Consider the following 24,384-nt stretch of genomic DNA (forward strand, 5'->3'; position numbering starts at 1 on the left):
GGAGCCCAATTTCAGGCCCAAATTCACTCCCGACTGTAGGAAGTGGAAGAAACGGCCCAGCTGGAATTCCTCTGTAGGACCATTCCTGGCCTCACCCAAGAAACATTTTCGCCATATACGGCGATAATGTTTAGCGGTCACGTCCTTCCTAGCCTTTATCAGCGTAGGAATGACCTCGTCCGGAATGCCCTTTTCTGCTAGGATCCGGCGTTCAACCGCCATGCCGTCAAACGCAGCCGCAGTAAGTCTTGGAACAGACAGGGCCCCTGTTGCAACAGGTCCTGTCTTAGAGGAAGAGTCCACAGGTCCTCTGTGAGCATTTCTTGCAGATCTGGATACCAGGTCCTTCGTGGCCAATCTGGACCAATGAGGATTGTTCTCACTCCTCTTTTTCTTATGAGCCTCAGCACCTTGGTATGAGAGGAAGAGAAGGAAATACATAGACCGACTGGAACACCCACGGTGTCACCAGGGCGTCTACCGCTATTGCTTGAGGGTCTCTTGACCTGGCGCAATACCTCTGTAGTTTTTTGTTGAGGCGGGATGCCATCATGTCCACCTGTGGCAGTTCCCACCAATATGTGATCTGTGTGAAGACTACTCTACCGAGTGGAGGTCGTGTCTGCTGAGGAAGTCTGCTTCCCAGTTGTCCACTCCCGGGATAAACACTGCTGACAGAGCGCTTACGTGATTCTCCGCCCAGCGAAGAATTTTGGTGGCTTCTGCCATCGCCACTCTGCTCCTTGTGCCGCCTTGGCGGTTCACATGAGCCACTGCGGTGATGTTGTCTGACTGAATCAGAACCGGTTGGTCGCGAAGCAAGTGCTCCGTTTGACGTAGGGCGCTGTATACGGCCCTTAGTTCCAGGCTGTTGATGTGAAGGCAAGTCTCTTGACTTGACCACAGACCTTGGAAATTTCTTCCCTGTGTGACTGCTCCCCACCCTCGGAGGCTAGCGTCCGTGGTCACCAGGACCCAGTCCTGAATTCCGAATCTGCGTCCCTCTAGAAGGTGAGAACTCTGCAGCCACCACAGGAGTGACACCCTGGCCCTGGGGGACAGGGGGATTAACCGATGCATCTGAAGATGTGATCCGGACCACTTGTCCAGTAAGTCCCATTGGAAGGTCTTCGCATGGAACCTGCCGAAGGGAATGGCCTCGTATGATGCCACCATCCTTCCCAGGACTCGAGTGCAGTGATGCACGGACACCTGTTTTGGTTTTAATAGATTCCTGACCAGTGTCATGAGCTCCTGAGCTCTCTCTATCGGGAGATAAACCCTTTTCTGGTCTGTGTCTAGGATCATGCCTAGGAGAGGCAGATGAGCTGTAGGAACCAACTGCGACTTTGGAATATTGAGAATCCAGCCGTGTTGCCGTTACACTTCCAGAGAAAGTGATACGCTGTTCAGCAACTGCTCTCTTGATCTCGCTTCAATGAGGAGATCGTCCAAGTACGGGATAATTGTGACACCTTGCTTCCGCAGGAGCACCATCATTTCCGCCATTACCTTGGTGAATATTCACGGGGCCGTGGAGAGACCAAACGGCAACGTCTGAAATTGGTAATGACAATCCTGTACCGCAATTCTGAGGTACGCCTGATGAGGTGGATAAATGGGGACATGAAGGTATGCATCCTTTATGTCCAGAGACACCATAAAATCTCCCCCTTTCAGGCTTGCGATGACCGCTGAACTTGAACCTTTTCAGGTATATGTTCAGGGATTTTAAATTCAATATGGGTCTGACCGAACCGTCCGGTTTCGGGACTACAACATGGTCGAATAATAACCCCCTCCTTGTTGAAGGAGGGGAACCTTGACCACCACCTGTTGAAGATACAATATGTGAATTGCAGTTAACACTATTTCCCTCTCGTGGGGGAAAGCCGGCAGGGCCGTCGGTGAGGGGGCATCTCCTCAAAGTCCAGCTTGTATCCCTGAGACACTATCTATTGCCCAGGGATCCAACAGGGAGTGAACCCACTTGTGGCTGAACTTACGAAGACGTGCCCCCACCGGGCCTAGCTCCGCCTGTGGAGCCCCAGCGACATACGGTGGATTTTGTAGAGGCCGGGGAGGACTTCTGTTCCTGGGAACTAGCTGTGTTGTGCAGCTTCTTTCCTCTGCCCCTGCCTCTGGCAAGAAAGGACGCACCTCTGACTTTCTTGTTTCTTTGCGTTCGAAAGGCTGCATTTGATAATGTCGTGCTTTCCTAGGCTGTGCAGGAATATAAGGCAACATATCAGAATTACCAGCTATAACTGTGGAGACCAGGTCCGAGATCCCCTCTCCACACAATCCTCAGCCCTCCATATGCCTCTTAAGTCGGCATCATCTGTCCATTGCATATTCTACAGGACACGCCAAGCAGAAATCGACATAGCGTTGACTCTAGAACCCAGTAGACTAATGTCTCTTTGGGCATGTTTTTTTTATATATATATATATATATACACACACAAAACTGGTGAGGTCGGCACTCACTTATGTCGACATCTGCCTGGGTGCCGTCCTAAAGTCCAATGGATATCGAATGTGGTTCTAATAGAGAGGGCTATGCATCCATCCACTCATCATTTATATAGAACAGGAGGCACTCACAGGTCTTTGTAAAAGTGTATTCTCAAAAAATTCAATAAAGTGATTGGCACATGCTGCCAACGTTTCAGCGCCGCGCAGGGCGCTTTTCTCAAGGCTGTGTGCAAAGCTTTGCACACAGCCTTGAGAAAAGCGCCCTGCGCGGCGCTGAAACGTTGGCAGCATGTGCCAATCACTTTATTGAATTTTTGAGAATACACTCTTTTACAAAGACCTGTGAGTGCCTCCTGTTCTATATAAATGATGAGTGGATGGATGCATACCCCTCTCTATTAGAACCACATTCGATTTTTTATATATATATATATATATATATATATATATATATATATATATATATATATATATACACACATACACACTAGGGTCTCAATCTCTGCTGATAAGGTACCTGTCCACGCTGCTACAGCGCTATAAACTTATGCCGACACAATCGCTAGTCTGAGTAATGTGCACGCTATCTGCAGGATCCCTGAGGATAGCTGTTAAGTCAGGGCTACCTTTTGTGCAAACGTGACACCCTAGGGGAAGGTTCCCATCGTATCCTGGCCCTAGTAGGGAAAGGATACTCCCTGAGAATTCTTTGTGGGAAACTGCAGTCTCCTTTTTCATCATGAGAGGAGGGAAATTTACCTCAGCTTTCTTCCCCTTAAACATGTGTACCCTTGTGTCAGGGACAGATGAGTCATCAGTGATATGCAAATCATCTTTTATTACAATAATCATATATTGAATACTTTTCTGCCATTTTGGCTGTAACTGTGCATTATCGTAGTCGACACTGGAGTCAGACTCCGTGTCGATATCTGTCTATTTTGGATAGTGATCATTGAGAGACTCTGAAGGTCTCTGCGACATAGGGACAGACATGGGTAGATTTCCTGTCTGTTCTCTAATCTTTTGTGCAATAAATTCACCTTAGCACTTAATTACACATATCCAAACAGGTGTCGGCGTTGTCGACGGAGACACCTCACACACACACATTTGCTCCATCTCCTCCTTAGGGGAGCCTTTTACCTCAGACATGTCGACACACACGTACCGACACACCACACACTCAGGGAATGCTCATCTGAAGACAATTCCCCCATAAGGCCCTTTGGAGAGACAGAGAGAGAGTATGCCAGCACACACCCCAGCGCTATTAACCCAGGAATAACACAGTAACTTAATATTAACCCAGTAGCTGCTGTTTATATTGATTTTTGCGCCTAATTATGTGCCCCCCCCCCCCTCTCTTTTTACCTTCTTCTACCGTGTAACTGCAGGGAGAGGCTGGGGAGCTTCCTCTCAGCGGTGCTGTGGAGAAAAAACATGGCTCTGGCGAGTGCTGAGGAAGAAGCCCCGCCCCCTAGACGGCTGGCTTCTGTCTCGCTTTAATGTACAATTTTTGGCGGGGGCTCATACATATATACAGTGCCCAACTGTATATGTGCAAACTTTTGCCAAAGAGGTCTCTAATTGCTGCCCAGGGCGCCCCCCCCCCCCCCCCTGCGCCCTGCACCCTTACAGTGACCGGAGTATGTGGGTGTAGTGTGGGAGCAATGGCGCACAGCTGCAGTGCTGTGCGCTACCTCAGTGAAGTCTGGAGTCTTCTGCCACCGATTTCGAAGTCTTCTTGCTTCTTTCACCCGGCTTCTGTCTTCCGGCTCTGCGAGGGGGACGGCGGCGCAACTCCGGGATCGGACGACGAGGGTGAGATCCTGTGTACGATCCCTCTGGAGCTAATGGTGTCCAGTAGCCTAAGAAGCAGGACCTATCTGCAGAGAGTAGGGCTGCTTCTCTCCCCTCAGTCCCACGATGCAGGGAGTCTGTTGCCAGCAGAGCTCCCTGAAAATAAAAAAACCTAACAAAATACTTTCTTACAGCAAGCTCAGGAGAGCTCACTGAACAGCACCCAGCTCGTCCGGGCACAGATTCAAACGGAGGTCTGGAGGAGGGACAAAGAGGGAGGAGCTAGAGCACACCAGAATCTAAATTCTTTCTTAAAGTGCCCATGTCTCCTGCGGAGCCCGTCTATTCCCCATGGTCCTTACGGAGTCCCCAGCATCCACTAGGACGTTAGAGAAATCGCATTGGCGCCATTAGTATACCGCCCTTAAATGGAAGAAGGCTCATTCCTGTCACATTGGATCGCTTACAATGAGAGAATGTTGCACAGCAATAAGGGATACCAAGTTACATTGTAAGAGAAAAGAAATGATGTTGCTAATTGAAAAAAACATTTTCTAAAAATAAAACAAAATTTGGTATTAATCTACTTAGAAAACAATACATTTAAAGTTTGGGGGTAAACTAAGGTTTCATTTTTGTAAACATACAGTACCAGCCAAAAGTTTGGACACACCTTCTCATTCAATGTTTATTTATTTTTATTATTTTTTACATTGTAGATTAATACTGAAGACATCAAAACTATTAAAGAACACATATGGAATTATGTTGTAAACAAAAGTGTTAAACAAATCAAAATTTGTTTAGTATTTTAGATTCCTCAAAGTAGCCCCCTTTTGCTTTGATGACAGTTTTGCACACTCTTGGCATTCTCTCAATCAATATCATGAGATAGTCTCCTGGAATGGTTTTGAATTAACGGGTGTGCCTTGTCAAGAGTCAATATGTGGAATTACTTGCTTTCTTAATGTGTTTGAGACCATCAGTTGTGTTGTGCAGAGGTAGGGTTAGTACACAGTGGACACCTCTATTTGACTACTGTTGTAATCCATATTATGGCACGAACCACTCAACTCAGCAAAGAGAAACGACAGTCCATCATTACTTTAAGACATGAAGGTTAGTCGATACGAAAAATTTCAAGAACTTTGAATGTATCCTCAAGTGCAGTTGCAAAAACCATCAAACACTATGATGAAACTGGCTCTCATGAGGACCGTCCCAGGAAAGGAAGACCAAGCGTAAGCTCTGCTGCAGAGGATAAGTTCATTAGAGTTACCTGCCTCAGAAATCGCTACTTAACAGCGCACATAAATTCTTCAGAGTTCAAGTAGCAGTTAAATCTCAACATCAACTGTTCAGAGGAGACTGCATGAAACAGGCCTTCATGGTCGAAATGCTGCGAAGCCGCCACTACTGAGGATGAAGAAGAGAATTGTTTGGTCCAAGAACAAAAGGAATGGACATTAGACCAGTGAAAATCTGTACTTTGGTCTGACGAGTCCAAATTTGAGATTTTTGGTTCCAACAGCCGTGTCTTTGTGAGACGCAGAGAAGGAGAGCGGATGGTTTCTGCATGTGTGGATCCCACTTTGAAGCATGGAGGAGGTGGTGTGATGGTGCTTTGCTGGTGACACGGTTGGTGATTTATTCAAAATTCAAGGCACACCTAACCAGCATGGCTACCACAGCACTCTGCAGCGCCATGCCATCCCATCTGGTTTGTGCTTACTGGAACCATCATTTGTTTTTCAACAGGACGATGACCCCAAACACACCTCCAGGCTATGTAAGGGCTACTTGACCAAAGAGGAAAGTGATGGAGTGCTGCGTCAGATGACCTGGCCTCCACAATCACCTGACCTAAACCCAATTGAGATGGTTTGGGATGGAGGTGGACCACAGAGTTAAGGAAAAGCAGCCAACAACTGCTCAGCACTTCTGGGAACTCCTTCAAGACTGTTGGAAAACCATTCCAGGAGACTACCTCATGAACCTGACCGAGAGAATACTAAAAGTGTGAAAAGCTGTCATCAAAGCAAAAGGGGGCTACTTTGAGGAACCTAAAATATAAAACATATTTTGATTTGTTTTACAACATAATTCCATGTGTGTTCTTTCATAGTTTTGATGTCTTCAGTATTAATCTACCTACAGTAAAAATGTCTACAGTCAATAATAGGTCTACAATGGTAGACATGCATTAGGTCGACAGGGACAAAAGGTCGAAAATGTAAAAAAAAATAAAAAATAGTGGGGGTGACACTTTTGTGCCACAAACAAGCCCCATTAGTGTTCCACGTCCGGGTAACTATTCCCAATCGTAGTCCACATGGATAGTAAAGTATGAAAAAGTTGAAAGAAAAAAAAGAAAAAGAAAAAACTGTGTCAACTCTATGTGTTGACCATTGTCATGTCGACCTTTTGACCCTGTCGACCAAATGCATGTCTATTAATGGCCAACCTATTGACTGTAGACCGGATAGTTACTCAAATATGTGTACAGATATATAGTCATTACAGAAACCCTTATAATATTGCTTCACAGTAAACTTACAAAAACTTTTAGAAAAATGTGTTGAAATCTAACTCCAAAAAATAAATTTTAAAAGCAGAACCTCTCTTTCAATATGCATCGTTTAAATGGTCTAAAAAGCCTTATAAAAAAAATTAAGCACTTCATTTACAGGCTTAGATAAAAAGATTTTTTTCTTTGAAAGAATGACATTTGGGGAGGGGGTTCAAATGCCGACAGATGGATTAAATTGCTGTTGCCAATGCATGTAAATACCAGCAATGGCAGACCGATTCGTGCCCCGGGGCAGAGTAAACTTTTGAGTGGCAACCTGCTGCCATGAAGTGTCCATTCACCCACAATTGAGTTCCCCAGTTAATGCCTTAAGCTGGCCAGACACTGAACAATGGGGGTGATTCAGGACTGATCGTAGATGTGCTAAATTGCCCTCAGCACAAGGATAGTACACCCCGCATGTCAGGCCCTGCCCCCACCAAGTAGCTCCCTAGCTACGCTGGCAGGCACCTACCCGACGCATCCCGAGTCACAGTGGCTGCGTGTGATGTCACGCAACCGCCGCGTCCTGCAACAGTCCGGACACGCCTGCGTTGTTCGGACCGCACCCCACCAACGGCATTCTAACACTGTTGGCACGCCCCCTCCCGCCCTGATCGACAGGCAGAGGTGAAATGCTTTCGGCTTCTCACTGAGCCTCAAGGGGTGCGCGTGCGCACTTCCCAAAGGTCTTCATACTGCGATCGCTGCCGCGATCCAGTCTGAATTAGGAACGATAATTGGTCAGATCAACCAATGAAACGATTATTCTGAATGATAATCATCATTCGCTGCATGAACCTGAATGACAATTGTTCACAGCCTGAAAATGGCTCAAAAAGAGTCAGGATTATTTGGTCTGGTTATCAAACTTGTCTGATGCTCACTACAGTCATTCAGCCAACTCCATGCAGTGAATTGAGATTACCTACATTCATCGTATAGGGTATAAATATGCTCCAACTACTAGCCAATCATTTCTCTTATCGTCCATATTGAATATCGTATGGCCTGAGTCGTTGCCTTACGGAAATTCAAAATGGCAGCTTTCTCTGAAAACCTTCTTTGTTAGCTGGCACAGAGAACTGAAAATATATAGATGGGGTCCCAAACAGTGCAGCGTGTTAACTATGTGACAGTCACCTCCAGCAGTATTATAACCAAATATATAATCTTTAGTACATTAGAGTACAACAGGAAAAGAAAATTGTTACATAGTGTAATCAAATCCAACTATTTACCAGAGCTTTTATAATTGCACATACACTAAATGCATTTATATTATAATGTATCTGGAAAGATCTGATACGATGAAACAAGCAGGGCCTGCATGCAGAACTGCTTAGACTAGTGGTTCCCAAACTGCACTTATAGGGTGCCTTAGATTGGTGGTCCAGGATCAAATTAAATTTATGGTCAATGTGATGGGTAACACCAGAGTTGGTGGCTCAATCATAAAATATGGGCCATCACATAACCGAGCCAAAGATGACAGATGAGCACAATTTACTTCATTTTATTTTTTTCTGAATTTTATCGATAAGTAACTTTTGGCCTAGGGAAGCCAAGAAAAAAAATGCTGATACTCTGGGGTGCCATGATTCAAGAAAGATTTGGAACCTCTGGTTTAGACTATCATCTCGAAATAAGTGCCAAATGGACTTATCTTGGATTGAACATATTATACACTGTCAACTCTATAGAGGATAGAGATAATACAGGCCTTATATTTTAATGCATATGCAATTGTAAATGTTCTATTAAAATACAGTAGCAGGGTTGTATAACACTATATAGTCATCTTCTCTTCCTGTTGTATGCATTGTTGGGACTTCCAAAGGATGAGATCTGTTTATGGATGGACAAAAGCATAAAGATGAGAGATTTGAAGAATATATATATATATATACACATACATACATACATACATACATACACACACACACTTTCCATGGTGCGGCACTCTTGCTTGTTTCAGAAATAAACGGACTATAGTCCTTCTTGCTTCTACTATAGTCCGTTTATTTCTGAAACAAACAAGAGTGCCGCACCATGGAAAGGCTATTTGATTAATCTTTGTGAGGGCACCAGCGACAGATATTTCTAAGGCTAACACGGAGTGCCGGACCGCAGCAAATAAATATATATATATATATATATATATATATATATATATATATATATATATATATATATATATATATATATATATATCTCTATCTCAGTTCAACAGCAATATTTTTACCCATTCCATAGAGAAAGTTAACATAAAAACCTTGTGGGTTATTAACGTAATAATAGCTCAAGAGACTCATTTAAGGCCACATACTGGTTTGTATTTTTACATGTGCTTTAAGGTGGGTACACACTAGGCGATGTGCTCTATGAGCGATACCACCTAGTGTGTTCCCTTCCTTGCTGGGGCGTCGTCAGTAGTGCGTACACACTGAGCGATATGCAAACGATATCGCTCGGTGACATCACGTCACGGCCGAGCATGCAGCTTTTGGACAACAGCCCAACAACGAGGGTTGTTAACGACCTGCGGGCCGCGCTTCGCTCGTCAGCGTACACACTAGTCAACATGGTAAACGACATCGCTCAGGAAGGGCAAAATGAGCGACATTGTTTACCTACCTTTACAGCTGGGTTTTTTCACTGCTAGTTACAATGCACACAAATAAGTCCAAATACAAAATCATGATTCATAGTGTCATGATACATACTAGAACATTTTTGTCAAAACACATGTTGTAACATTAGGTAAGCACATTCGAGAAGCCTGTGGTGACCTCCATGTGCATATAAATAGAAAAACTGCTGTTTCGTCTGTTAATTCGTCACAGCCGTATATGAAGTAACCATTCCACACTTGAAAATGAGAGGTGACAATAGGCGTTTGCTGGTAATGTACTTTACAAATAAGCAGTAACAAACGTCATTTTTTTTTGTTTGCTCAATTTTTTTTAAGAAAAAAAAAACAGGTTCATATGAGGACTTCATTAGTTGGTCTCAAAGTAAAAATGAATGAATGTAGAGTCTGCACAACACAGGTCTGTGTGTCTGTTTTGCACAACCTATACAGACATCAAAAAGAATAGTGCTTACAGGAAACCATCAATACTAAACAAAAACTGATCATTTGTAATCCTTGTGAACCTTAAAACCTGAGAATACAACAGTATAAGCTCTATGACATTTGAAGATAAACGCGCTCTGGCTGGATGTCAATGATTAAACATGAAACACATGAAGTTGCTTAAATAGTTGTTTCAAAAAATAAATAAATAAATGTGAAAAAGATAATTATGTATAGTCTTTGTTCTGTATTTATGAATTTTATGTAACATCTCAAATGCAACTACCAAGAAACAATTCATGTCGCACTACCAAACTACAGATCCTCAAGAGCTGTCAAGTCCACTTCAACGCAAGTTAAAGCAAAACTTGCAATATTTTTGGTTGGCTCCACAGACTTGCATTCAAGTGGGAAAATACAGTGCACGTTACTTATGGGATCTGAAGCAAGAATTTCTATGGCTTACTCCATTTTCATGTTCACACCGACAGGACAGTAACAGCAAAGAGGGCAAAGCCCTTGATGGAAACTTTGGTGACCAGCACCGGCTGGGTTTAACAACTTACATAAAGTGAGCAATAAAACAATATAAGTAAAACCTTTCTTTGATTTAATGCATTACATGTTTATATAAAGCCTATAAAGTATAGAGAAAGCGAATGGAGAAATTCAATACCTGCTAATACAGGATCCATCATAATCTTATTATGTCACTTCAAGGGTACAAGGCAGTACAATATGAGACACAATAGATGTATAGTGTTCTTTATAGGTGCCTAACTAAAGCCTAACTAAATTAACAGATAATCGTAAAGCAAAGTATTAACAAACTAGATCACAATCATAATAAAATACGTTTTGCTTTGCTTAAAGCAGCAACTTCCATAGTAAGCACAGTTACACTTCTGTAGTATGAAGCTGCTACAAAACTGACACTATTTAGTTTATTTTTGTTAGGTTTTAAATAACCCTTAGGAACATCAGGGCTTCCTCACAGCAGCCTGGCACAGCACTGCACGGGAAGGTGGATGGAACCATGACTCAGTATGACAGTAATAACAGTTGCCAAGCCTGTGACATGTCACACTGCACCGGGAGATGGCACGGCTCCGGCTCATACATGCCCCCGGTGTGTGTAACACACATGTGCACGCTGCCAGCCCGTGACACACACACGTGCATGTGTAGGCTGCGGGGCGGCCTCAGACACAGGGGAGCAGCTCCGGAGACACTCCGTACTTCCAGGCTGCCAGGGACGGAGTAACGGGAGACAGGGCCAGTGTGTCGTGTGGGGAAGGGGTGGGGGCGGGTCTCACCTCATCCTCCCGCTCGTTCTTAAAACACAGGCAGGCCGCCCGCTTCTTAAAGCCCTCACGGTCGTAAGTCCGAGTCTGGTTCGGCTTGAACTTCATCATAGAGGCGGCTGCTCCTCCAACCTCCCCGGATGCTGCTGCGGTCACCGCGATCCCTGCCGCTCCCTGTCCACACAGCGCGTCCGAGCGCCCGGAGCAGGAGGAGAGCCCGCCCGGGGTTAGAGGGGGCTGACGGCAGCGGAGAGGAGGAGTGAGGATCCGACTCGGCTCTCCATGGACTTGTGTGTCGTCGTCGTCGCCGCTGCTGTGTGTCCGTTCTTCTTGTCCGGCCCAGCCGCTGCCGCCTGCGCTGCTCACCCGGCCGGCCCCCGTGAGAGAGTGACTCCCACCCACCCTGCGCGCGCGCACACCGCCCGCCGCCGCACGTCTGACTCCCTATGAGCGCAGCAGCAGCATTCCACCGCGCGCCGCCGCCGCTTCCCGTCCTGTAGCAGCCGAGGGTCGCGCATGCGCAGTTGTGAGGGCGGAGAGGGATTGAGGTTGGTTACGGGCCGCAAGTCAATGAACCGGCTGATCGGTGCCCGCGCGGCGCAGCGAGAAAGAGAGCGTGCGTGTGTGATCCTCCAGGCGGGGCGCGCGCATTCCTGCGTCTGTGTAAGCCCCGCCCCTGGGGCTGAGTGCGCGTGTCCCGCTCTCCTCCCCTGTGCGGCGGATGAGGGGGGCACGGGGCGCACATTCCCCCTCCGCTCACATGTGTTACCCGGGCAACCATCCAATAATGAGCATATAAACGCCTCAACAAGGCTAGGTGTCACCGCGCATCCTCTTCTTTGTGTCCGGAGCAAGTACCAGCTGAAAGCGGCTCTGTCCCTGCTTGTGCCAGCCACTGCATGCACGTAGCTCGTGAATAGTGATGTACCAGGGACAGCCCTGACCGGTGACATGCCACGGCTGCTGGGGGGCGAAGTAAGCTCTTTGCCGTGATATTGTTGTATATCACAGGGACATGGGTGTGCTACAGGCCGCACACTGAGTGCAGATGGAGGCAGGGAAATGAGTAGCGCTGCTGCAGTGCATGGGCTGCGGGAGAGATGCTGTCAGTTATCGTGATCTCTTGTAGCTACATTTTGAAAATTGCCGAAATGTAAGATTTTCTTATCTCTGATGTATTTGACATTTTCTCATCCATTGTGTACATAGGGGCTAATTCAGACCTGATTGCTAGGCTGCGTTTTCGTGCAGCGGTTGATCGTGTCTAAACTGTGCATGCGTATGCACCGCAATGCGCAGGTGCGTCAAAAGGGTACATAGCGGATCACCGCTCAGCGATGGGTTTGTGCAAAGGATCCATTCGCACGGGCGTTTGCAAGGAGATTGACAGAAAGAAGGCGTTTGAGGGTGGCAACTGACCATTTTCTGGGAGTGGTTGGAAAAACGCAGGCGTTCCCAAGCGTTTGCAGGGCGGGTGTCTGACGTCAATTCTGGTCCTGGACAGGCTGAAGTGGTCGCAGCATCTGAGTAAGTTCTGAGCTACTCAGAGACTGCACAAAATCTGTGTGTACAGCTCTGCTACACATGCGATCGCACACTTGCAAAGCGAAAATACACTCCCCTGTGGCCGGCGACTATGCAAACGCTATCAAGTGATCAGGTCTGAATTAGCCCCATAGATAGGTATTGAACATTGGTGGTGTACACCACCGCAGGTAATAACAGCTTCACAATATCTGTACTCGGCACAGTCAGCACATATGGCATCTGCTGCGGTGGTATGGACTGCCACTCTCGGTACATTCGTTATTTCATATGTGTTTGTTGAATAAACAAACTTCTATCAATTCTAGCACAATGGAGCGCGCCCTAATTTCTATTTACATTTCAGATAATACCTGGCAATTGAATGTGGGAGTAAAAAGGGGAGCTGCCAGGCATGCTATACAATTATTTGTTAGATCATCTGACAGATCTGGCTGGTTGGAATGAAAATCTGGGATTGCATGAGAGCGAATAACAATTGACCATTTACTTCCAAACACTGGAAAATGCGCAAAACCATTCAAATTGGTTAAATCACGGATTTGACCAAAGCACCTTTCTGTTCAAGAAAATAAATTAAAGTACTTAAAAATAATTTTATGGAAGCCATTTACTTTGTGATTTGGTTATCTGGTTCATATCCATTACAAATCATGCAATGGATCTGTCTATTATAATAGGGACTGTTGCTAATCCCAAAATAGTTGATATTTTTTAATAAATGTGTAGGGAGTTCCAGAGCACTAGCTAGGGGAAGCAGTTAGTTTCTCGGCGGTCAGGATACCAACACCGGGATCCCAAGAGCCAAGGGAAACCCAGTAGTCGGAATCCCAAACAGGGCCCAGAATCCCCACTTGGGGGGTGGTCCATTCCCCCGAGGGGGAACGTGGGCCTGAAGCGCGGCGAGGGGACACACTGACCGCCAGGATCCCGACCGTCGGGATCATATACTGGATCTGCAGCTAGAACCATTCAGTGGGCCAGACACATGGACATTAATTGCTCAACGTTGATGCAATTTTCAAAGCTATAGGGGCAGATTAAATTACACATGATCCGCTTCCATGACCTCACACTGTGCACATAACCACAATTACAGTAATAGATTTCTGCTCAAAGCTCCATAGGCTACAAGAAGATATTGAGAAAGACACATCACGCAAAGCCACCAAACACCATTTAGTTAAATAGTTCCTACACCTTCGGGGTAATGAGACTTTGGACCCAATTCAGAGGTGGATGCAGTTGCATTCACATATGTGGTTTTGCACGCAGTGGATCTGTGAATGTATTGCCACTAATCAGAGGCACTACAAAATTTGTATGTTGGGGGGCATGATATAATTTAATTTTGTTGCCCCTAAAGTTATGCATTGGGGCAGCTGGACTTACCCACCACACCAAGACAGAGATATATATTTCTCTATCGTCCTAGTGGATGCTGGGGTTCCTGAAAGGACCATGGGGGGATAGCGGCTCCGCAGGAGACAGGGCACAAAAAGTAAAGCTTTAGGATCAGGTGGTGTGCACTGGCTCCTCCCCCTATGACCCTCCTCCAAGCCAGTTAGATTTTTGTGCCCGGCCGAGAAGGGTGCAATCTAGGTGGCTCTCCTAAAGAGCTGCTTAGGAAAGTTTAGCTTAGGTTTTTTATTTTACAGTGAGTCCTGCTGGCAACAGGATCACTGCAACGAGGGACTTAGGGGAGAAGAAGTGAACTCACCTGCGTGCAGGATGGATTGGCTTCTTGGCTACTGGACATCAGCTCCAGAGGGACGATCACAGGTACAGCCTGGATGGTCACCGGAGCCTTGCCGCCGGCCCCCTTGCAGATGCTGAAGTAAGAAGAGGTCCAGAATCGGCGGCAGAAGACTCCTCAGTCTTCTAAAGGTAGCGCACAGCACTGCAGCTGTGCGCCATTTTCCTCTCAGCACACTTCACACGGCAGTCACTGAGGGTGCAGGGCGCTGGGAGGGGGGCGCCCTGGGAGGCAAATGAATACCTATTTTGGCTAAAAATACCTCACATATAGCCTCCGGAGGCTATATGGAGATATTTAACCCCTGCCAGAATCCGTTAAGAGCGGGAGACGAGGCCGCCGAAAAAGGGGCGGGGCCTATCTCCTCAGCACACAGCGCCATTTTCCCTCACAGAAAGGCTGGAGGGAAGGCTCCCAGGCTCTCCCCTGCACTGCACTACAGAAACAGGGTTAAAACAGAGAGGGGGGGCACTAATTTGGCGATATGCTTATATATATATTAAGATGCTATAAGGGAAAACACTTATATAAGGTTGTCCCTATATAATTATAGCGTTTTTGGTGTGTGCTGGCAAACTCTCCCTCTGTCTCTCCAAAGGGCTAGTGGGTCCTGTCCTCTATCAGAGCATTCCCTGTGTGTGTGCTGTGTGTCGGTACGTGTGTGTCGACAGGTAGGAGGACGATGTTGGTGAGGAGGCGGAGCAATTGCCTGTAATGGTGATGTCACTCTCTAGGGAGTCGACACCGGAATGGATGGCTTATTTAGGAAATTACGTGATAATGTCAACACGCTGCAAGGTCGGTTGACGACATGAGACGGCCGACAAACAATTAGTACGGTCCAGACGTCTCAAAAACACCGTCAAGGGTTTTAAAACGCCCGTTTACTTTAGTCGGTCGACACAGACACAGACAGGGACACTGAATCCAGTGTCGACGGTGAATAAACAAACGTATTCCTTATTAGGGCCACACGTTAAAGGCAATGAAGGAGGTGTTACGTATTTCTGATACTACAAGTACCACAAAAGAGGGTATTATGTGGGATGTGAAAAAACTACCATAGTTTTTCCTGAATCAGATAAATTAAATAAAGTGTGTGATGATGCGTGGGTTCCCCCCGATAGAAAATTATGGGCGGTATACCCTTTCCCGCCAGAAGTTAGGGCGCGTTGGGAAACACCCTTTAAGGTGGATAAGGCGCTCACACGCTTATCAAAACAAGTGGCGGTACCGTCTATAGATAGGGCCGTCCTCAAGGACCAGCTGACAAGGCTGGAAAATATAATAAAAAGTATATACACACATACTGGTGTTATACTGCGGCCAGCGATCGCCTCAGCCTGGATGTGCAGAGCTAGGGTGGCTTGGTCGGATTCCCTGACTAAAAATATTGATACCCTTGACAGGGACAGTATTTTCTTGACTATAGAGCATTTCTATATATGCGAGATGCACAGAGGGATATTTGCACTCTGGCATCATGAATAAACGCGATGTCCATAACTGCCAGAAGATGTTATGGACACGACAGTGGTCAGGTGATGCAGATTCCAAACGGCACAGTATGGCCGTATACAGGAAGAGGACTTGTTTGGGGTCGGTCCATCGGACCTGGTGGTCACGGCAACTGCTGGAAAATCCACCGTTTTTTACCCTAAGTCACATCTCTGCAGAAAAAGACACCGTCTTTTCAGCCTCAGTCCTCTCGTCCCTATAAGATCATATCTGCCCAGGGATAGAGGAAAGGGAAGAAGACTGCAGCAGGCAGCCCATTCCCAGGAACAGAAGCGTTCCACCGCGTCTGACAAGTTCTCAGCATGGCGCTGAGACCGTACAGGACCCCTGGATCCTACAAGTAGTATCCCAGGGGTACAGATTGGAATGTCGAGACGTTTCCCCTTCGCAGGCTCCTGAAGTCTGCTTTACCAAGTCTCCCTCCGACAAGGAGGTAGTATGGGAAAAAATTCACAAGCTGTATTCCCAGCAGGTGATAATTAAATTACCCCTCCTACTACAGAAAAGGGGTATTATTCCACACTATATTGTGGTACTGAAGCCAGAAGGCTAGGTGAGACTTATTCTAAAAATTTTTTTTTGAACACTTACAAAGGTTCAAATTAAGATGAAGTCACTCAGAGCAGTGATAACGAACCAGGAATAAGGGGACTATATAGTGTCCCGGGACATCAGGGATGCTTACCTCTATGTCCCAAATTTGCCCTTCTCACTAAGGGTACCTCAGGTTCGTGGTGCAGAACTGTCACTATCAGTTTCAGACGCTGCCGTTTGGATTGTCCACGGCACCCTGGGGTCTTTACCAAGGTAATGGCCGAATTGATGATTCTTCTTCGAAGAAAAGGCGTCTTAATTATCCCTTACTTGGACGATCTCCTGATAGGGGCATAGTCCAGGGAACAGTTGGAGGTCGGAGTAGCACTATCTCGGATACTGCTAAAATCAGCACGGGTGGATTCTAAATATTCCAAAATCGCAGCTGATCCTGACGACACGTCTGCTGTGCCTAGGGATGATTCTGGACACAGTCCAGAAAAAGGTGTTTCTCCCGGAAGAGAAAGCCAGGGAGTTATCCGAGCAAGTCAGGAACCTCCTAAAAACAGTGCATCATTGCACAAGGGTCCTGGTAAAAATGGTGGCTTCCTACGAAGCAATTCCATTCGGCAGATTTCACGTAAGAACTTTTCAGTGGGATCTGCTGGACAAATGGTCCGGATCGCATCTTCAGATGCATCAGCGGATAACCCTATCTCCAAGGACAAGGGTGTCTCTCCTGTGGTGGTTACAGAGTGCTCATCTTCTAGAGGGCAGCAGATTCGGCATTCAGGATTGGATGCTGGTAACCACGGAGCCCAGCCTGAGAGGCTGGGGAGCAGTCACACAAGGAAAAAATGTCCAGGGAGTGTGATCAAGTATGGAGACTTTTCTCCACATAAATATACTGGAGCTAAGGGTAAATTTATAATGCTCTAAGCTTAGCAAGACCTCTGCTTCAAGGTCAGCCGGTATTGATCCAGTGGGAAAAACATCACGGCAGTCGCCCACGTAAACAGACAGGGCGACACAAGAAGCAGGAGGGCAATGGCAGAAACTGCAAGGACTTTTCGCTGGGCGGAAAATCATGTGATAACACTGTCAGCAGTTTTTCATCCCGGGAATGGAAACTGGGAAGCAGACTTCCTCAGCACGACCTCCACCCGGGAGAGTGGAAACTTCATTGAGAAGTTTTTTCCACATGATTGTAAACCGTTGGGAAATACCAAAGGTGGACATGATGGCGTCCCGTCTGAACAAAAAACGGGACAGGTATTGCGCCAGGTCAAGAGACCCTCAGGCAATAGATGTGGACGTTCTGGTAACACCGTGGGTGTACCAGTCGGTGTATGTGTTCCCTCCTCTGCTTCTCATACCTAAGGTGCTGAGAATTATAAGACGTAGAGGAGTAAGAACTATACTCATGGCTCCGGATTGGCCAAGAAGGACTTGGTACCCGGAACTTCAAGAGATGCTTACAGAGGTCTTATGGCCTCTGCCGCTAAGAAGGGACTTGCTTCAGCAAGTACCATGTCTGTTCCAAGACTTACCGCAGCTGCGTTTGTCGGCATGGCGATGGAAAGCCGGATCCTAAGGGAAAAAAGGCATTCCGGAAGAGGTCATTCCTACCCTGGTCAAAGCCAGAAAGGAGGTGACCGCACAACATTATCACCACGTGTGGCGAAAATATGTTGCGTGGTGTGAGGCCAGGAAGGCCCCACAAAGAAATTTCAACTCGGTCGTTTCCTGCATTTCCTGCAAACAGGAGTGTCTATGGGCCTCAAATTGGGGTCCATTAAGGTTCAAATTCGGCCCTGTAAATTTTCTTCCAGAAAGAATTGGCTTCAGTTCCTGAAGTCCAGAAGTTTGTCAAGGGAGTATTGCATATACAAACTCCTTTTTTTGTGCCTCCAGTGGCACTGTGGGATCTCAACGTAGTTCTGGGATTCCTCAAATCACATTGGTTTAAAACCAGTCAAATATGTGGATTTGAAGCATCTCACATAAAAAGTGACCATGCTCTTGGCCCTGGCCTGGACCAGGCGAGTGTCAAATTGGTGGTTTTTTCTCAAAAAAGCCCATATCTGTTTGTCCATTCGGACAGGGCAGAGCTGCGGACTCGTCCCCAGTTCTCTCCCTAAGGTGGTGTCAGTGTTTCACCTGAACCAGCTTATTGGGGTGCCTTGCACCTACTAGGGACTTGGAGGACTCCAAGTTGCTAGGAGTTGTCAGGGCCCTGAAAATATGTTCCAGGACAGCTGGAGTCAGAAAATCTGACTCGCTGTTTATACTGTATGCACCCAACAAGTTGGGTGCGCCTGCTTCTAAGCAGGCGATTGCTCGTTGGATTTGTAACACAATTCAACTTGCACATTCTGTGGCAGGCCTGCCACAGTCTAAATCGGTTAAGGCCCATTCCACAAGGAAGGTGGGCTCATCTTGGGCGGCTGCCCGAGAGGTCTCGGCATTACAAATCTGCCGAGCAGCTACGTGGTCAGGGGAGAACACGTTTGTAAAATTCTACAAATTTGATATCCTGGCAAAAGAGGACCTGGAGTTCTCTCATTCGGTGCTGCAGAGTCATCCGCACTCTCCCGCCCGTTTGGGAGCTTTGGTATAATCCCCATGGTCCTTTCAGGAACCCCAGCATCCACTAGGACGATAGAGAAAATAAGAATTTACTTACCGATAATTCTATTTCTCGGAGTCCGTAGTGGATGCTGGGCGCCCATCCCAAGTGCGGATTATCTGCAATACTTGTACATAGTTACAAAAATCGGGTTATTATTGTTGTGAGCCATCTTTTCAGAGGCTCCGCTGTTATCATACTGTTAACTGGGTTTAGATCACAAGTTGTACGGTGTGATTGGTGTGGCTGGTATGAGTCTTACCCGGGATTCAAAATTCCTCCCTTATTGTGTACGCTCGTCCGGGCACAGTACCTAACTGGCTTGGAGGAGGGTCATAGGGGGAGGAGCCAGTGCACACCACCTGATCCTAAAGCTTTACTTTTTGTGCCCTGTCTCCTGCGGAGCCGCTATCCCCCCATGGTCCTTTCAGGAACCCCAGCATCCACTACGGACTCCAAGAAATAGAATTATCGGTAAGTAAATTCTTATTTTTTATAAATATACCTATCTATCAGGGGGGGGGGGGGGTGAAGGAGGAGATGAGGGGGAGTTCAGAAGCACATCGGGTTGATCTCAGAGGTGTGACCAGTCAAAAGTAAATAGCCACACTCTGTAGGAGCTGGGTGCTGGGCAAAGGAGGGCACTGGAAGTGGACAGAGAAGGGCTGTGGGGAGGGAGGAGGTGGAGCAGCCAGAAAGGGGATTATCTCCATGTTGACACTGCCCGTGGTAAGCACATTATGTGGCTGCACTGAGCCACGCAACCCAGTACATTGATGGCGCCTCCACCCACTCCACCTCTACCCACTACCACCACCTGTTCCGAAGCCCGTGCCATTGATGTTTAAGCATACCTCCCAAATGTCCCGATTTTCACGGGACAGTCCCATTTTTTGGGACTGTCCCACCCACGCTTCCGCAGTGTCCAGCGGTTGGGGGGGAGGCAGTTGGGAGGCTCTTGTCAGTCTCTGCCCTGCCTAGCAGAGCAGCTTTGAATAGACTATTCATGGGAAACAGAAGGTCTGGGGGCATGCCAGCTGTCTCCCGATGTTGGGAGGTATGGTTTAAGAGTGAGAACAGCGACAGATATTTTAGAGATGTACTGTATCTATAATATATGGAGCATTCCACGGACTGATGTACATGTGTGTATGTCAAAAAATGAATTTACAACGTAAAGAACACCGCTCACTGCCCTGTTCCTCCCGCTGTAAAACTTATCCCGGCCATCACTGCAGTGGGGCTTCCACTGCTGAAGACACAGACAGGACAGTTTAGGGCATAATAGATAAAGAGAGCATCTAGGAGACCAAAATACCAACATAAGTGACCATCATGTTAGAAACCGAAGATTTCATTGTCAAATCAAGTCTTATAACTTCCACCCTAAAACATTTACCAGTAAAGGCAATGTTTCCTAATTCAAATGACAAAACTGAAATTTTGTCTCAAAAGTGTACTTTTGAATATAATGACTAAAACTTGTTTTACTGTAAAATATGTCACACAATCTCTATGTATAAAAAAAGGCAAAATATAAAACTAAAGAAAAATGTCCCCAATTAAAATGACTTGGAAATGCATTGGTGCTTAAAACACAACTCATTGAAGTAGACATTGCAAGTGGGCCATTTATAGTATTGGCTTTGTTTTTTTGTGGTTTTGTTCACTTGATGTGGAGATTGAAGATGTGTGAATGTATCAGGTGATGGGGTGAATGCATGGGCGTAGCTACCATAGGTGCAGGGAGTGTAGCTGCTATGGGTCCCAGAGCTGAGAGGGGCCCATCTACCCTGTCACTGTTACATGTGTTATATATTTTTTACCATTCCTACCGTGGATACATAGGGACCTTTACAAACTTTTGCCGTGGGGCCTACAAATATCTAGCTTTGCCTCTTTACCTGCTCATAGTAATGTGGTATAAAATTAACTAGAAAGCATTACAATGTTACATAATATGAACTGGGGCACTGTAATATGACACAGTATGAAGTGAAGGCAATATAGTGTGGCATAATTTGAACTGGGACAGCATAATATGAACTAAGGGCACTGTAGTGTTGCATAATATGTAAATTTGGGGTACTGCGTTGCATGATGTGTACTGGCAGCCCTACATTGTGACATAACGTGAACTAGGGCACTATTATGGGGCATAAAATTAATAACTGCTGTGGAAAGATGTCTTTCAAGATGCATTGGGTCAGAGGCCCCTACAAAATAGTGCTATGGGACCCTCAAAGTTCTGGCTATACCCCTGGGTGAATGACAAGGACAAGATGGCAAGGCTCTTGACCTGAGACATCATGAATCCGTTCAACAGAAATCGATGGGAGCACTGTTCCACTTGGGTGGTATTCATGTGACCGGCGGTCGGGAGACCGACGGTCACATGACCTCCACCGACATCCCGCCCCCTCACTATCACGATGGTCGGCATGCTGACCAACAGGGACTATTTCTACTCGTGGGTGTCCACGACACCCATAGAGTGGGAATAGAAACCATGGCGACCGCAGGTCGCCACCGAGCCTGCAGCTTGGCGAGCGCAGCAAGCCCGCAAGGGATCCTGGCATCAGTATGCTGCCAGGATCCCGGCGTCAGTATGCTGACCGGCGGTCTCCTGACCGTCGGTCAGACATACTACACCCGTTCCACTTATACCCCTTTCACACATGCAGCTGTATCCCTGGGATTTTGCACATGAACATGCATCAACCCAGGACTTCTGCATGTGTGAAATGAAACTACCCGGGACTTTAAGTCCCAGGTCCACGACCGTGCTCCTGATCAGGTTTATGAAGCTGAGACCCGGGAATTCACCGGCATGCTAGACCCGGCAAATTCCCGGGTCACATGTCTGAAAGCAGCATTAAGCTGTTGAAGACGCATTTACTGTCTATCCAGCACACATTATGAAGTCCCTGTTTATTTAAAATAACACCCAGAGCAGCTCTTGCTACTGGAATTGTCTGTAGTAGTATAATGCTGGCCATATACGCACAGTATCACATGCAGTATCAGGCAGTTGGCCTAATATGGCAGCATGTAAGCCCTGAAAGTGGCTATATTGCTCATTAATAATCCTATTGAATTTGAACAGATATTTAAGAGCCATGTTAGTGAATGCATTCGGAAGATGATGGCTGGTATACAGTGCAGTCCTCTTCCAACTGTTCTCACACACTCCCAGTGCCAAAAGTGAAGGATGCACCTCCTCCTGCATTTGCAATCCTTAATGAATCAGGCCCTAAGGCTCTCTTGCTGCAGGAATTCACCAGAGAAAACCCAGTGGTTCCTGCCAAGTCAGTGAATACCACTAATTATTTGGTATTGCCTGATTGTGGGAACAGTCATGCTACTTATTAAACTGGTTATTAAGCCACCTCCTAATCTGTATAAGTAGACCTGAAATATAAACAGAGCCCACCAGGGAATATTGGTTAACTTCAGGGGTTAGAAATATAGGGGGTGATTCAGACCTGATCGCTGCTGTGCGGGCGATCAGGTCATAACTGCGCATACGTATGTCCCGCAATGCGCACGCGCATCGGACAACAACGAGCATCACCAGTCAGCGACTGGATGGTGCGAAAATTCCGATTGCATAACTGTTCGCAAGGTGATTGACAGGAAGAGGTCGTTTGTTGGTGGTAACGGACCGTTTACTGGGAGTGTCTGGAAAAAAGCAGGCGTGCCCAAGCGTTTTCAGGGAGGGTGTCTGACATCAGCACCAGACCCGATCAGCCTCTTCTGAACGAACTGGAGGAGTAAGTCCTGGGCTGTGCAGAGACTGCACACAGTAGATTTTTGCAGTTCGGCGTACACATGTGATCACACACTTGCACAGTGAATTTACACTCCCCCCCTGGAGGCGGCGACTATCTGAACGCAGGACAGCAAAGTTAGCAGCCCAGCGATTAGGTCTGAATCACCCCCATAATTCAATGTAGCTGCTAATTGCCTTTTATAAAGAACTCACACTCTTAACGCTTTTACTTAAAAAAAAAATAAACTAAACTGATTTCACATTTCAAGTGACCTTTGACTGGAAATAGTTTTTTTTAAATAATCATAACATTGCTTCTATCTAAAATATTAGAATTCAGGTCAAAGTTTGAACATTGTTTCCATGTGTCTCAGGAATAAGACGCATCAATAAACACACCTTAGCAAAGGAATGTAAATTTCAGAACATATTATATTGTTACGTGAGTTGCTCAATAATCTGCTTTTCATTTTTCCATACTGGGTAATCTACAGGAAAACAGGATTTTAATACCTACCGGTAAATCCTTTTCTCCTAGTCCGTAGAGGATGCTGGGGTCCATTTCATGACCATGGGGTACAGACGGTTCCGCAGGAGCCATGGGCACTTTAAGACTTTTCAAGGGTGTGAACTGGCTCCTCCCTCTATGCCCCTCCTTCAGACCTCAGTTATAGGAACTGTGCCCAGGGAGATGGACATTTCGAGGAAAGGATTTACTTTTATACTAATGGTGAGATTCATACCAGCTCACACCTCAACCATGCAGCACAACATGGCATTCAACATAACACACGCCAACAGGCATGAACCATTTACAGCAACATGCTGAAAACAAATGTAACACAACTTGTGTAACTAACTGAACAAAACTGCAGGTAAAGTACGCACTGGTTCGGGCGCCCAGCATCCTCTACGGACTAGGAGAAAAGGATTTACCGGTAGGTATTAAAATCCTGTTTTCTCATACGTCCTAGAGGATGCTGGGGTCCATTTCATGACCATGGGGTTTATACCAAAGCTCCAGTACGGGCGGGAGAGTGCGGATGACCGTGCAGCACCGATTGACCAAACTTGAGGTCTTCATCGGCCAAAGTGTCAAACTTATAAAATTTAGCAAAAGTGTTTGACCCTGACCAAGAAGCTGCTCGGCAAAGTTGTAATGCCGAGACCCCCCCCCTGGGCAGCCGCCGAGGACGAGCCCACCTTCCTAGTAGAATGGGCCTTCACCGACTTCAGCAACGGCAAACCAGCCGAAGAATGAGCGTGCTAAATCGTACCTCTGATCCAGCGCGCAATGATCTGCTTGGAAGCAGGACACCCAATCTTGTTGGGAGCATACAGGACAAACAGAGCCTCTGTTTTCCATATCCGAGCTGTTCTAGCGACATAAATCTTCA

General features: G+C 46.5%; 1 protein-coding gene and 1 long non-coding RNA gene across 5 annotated transcripts in view; one reads left to right on the plus strand and one right to left on the minus strand.

The window, feature by feature from the left end:
- NUDT4 (nudix hydrolase 4) overlaps window positions 1-11,647 on the minus strand; it is a 109,626-nt gene extending 97,979 nt beyond the window's left edge. For 2 of the 4 annotated variants that reach the window (XR_010179506.1, XM_063927622.1), the window contains exon 1: window positions 11,246-11,646. Coding sequence is in view for 3 of the 4 variants with exons in the window: in XM_063927622.1 (XP_063783692.1) it covers window positions 11,246-11,344 (99 nt within the window). In the remaining variant the exon portion in view is untranslated. Of the gene's footprint in view, window positions 1-11,245 lie in introns of all 4 variants that reach the window. The other 2 variants (XM_063927624.1, XM_063927623.1) reach the window with 2 other exon arrangements.
- Window positions 11,648-11,919: 272 nt separating this feature from the next.
- The window catches only part of LOC134932842 (uncharacterized), a 311,651-nt gene continuing 299,186 nt past the window's right edge, over window positions 11,920-24,384 (plus strand). The window contains exon 1 of the long non-coding RNA XR_010179507.1: window positions 11,920-12,386. This is a non-coding gene — a long non-coding RNA (uncharacterized LOC134932842). The remainder of the gene's footprint in view (window positions 12,387-24,384) is intronic.

The sequence above is a fragment of the Pseudophryne corroboree genome, chromosome 6, assembly GCF_028390025.1.
Source record: "Pseudophryne corroboree isolate aPseCor3 chromosome 6, aPseCor3.hap2, whole genome shotgun sequence".
Taxonomy (NCBI): domain Eukaryota; kingdom Metazoa; phylum Chordata; class Amphibia; order Anura; family Myobatrachidae; genus Pseudophryne; species Pseudophryne corroboree.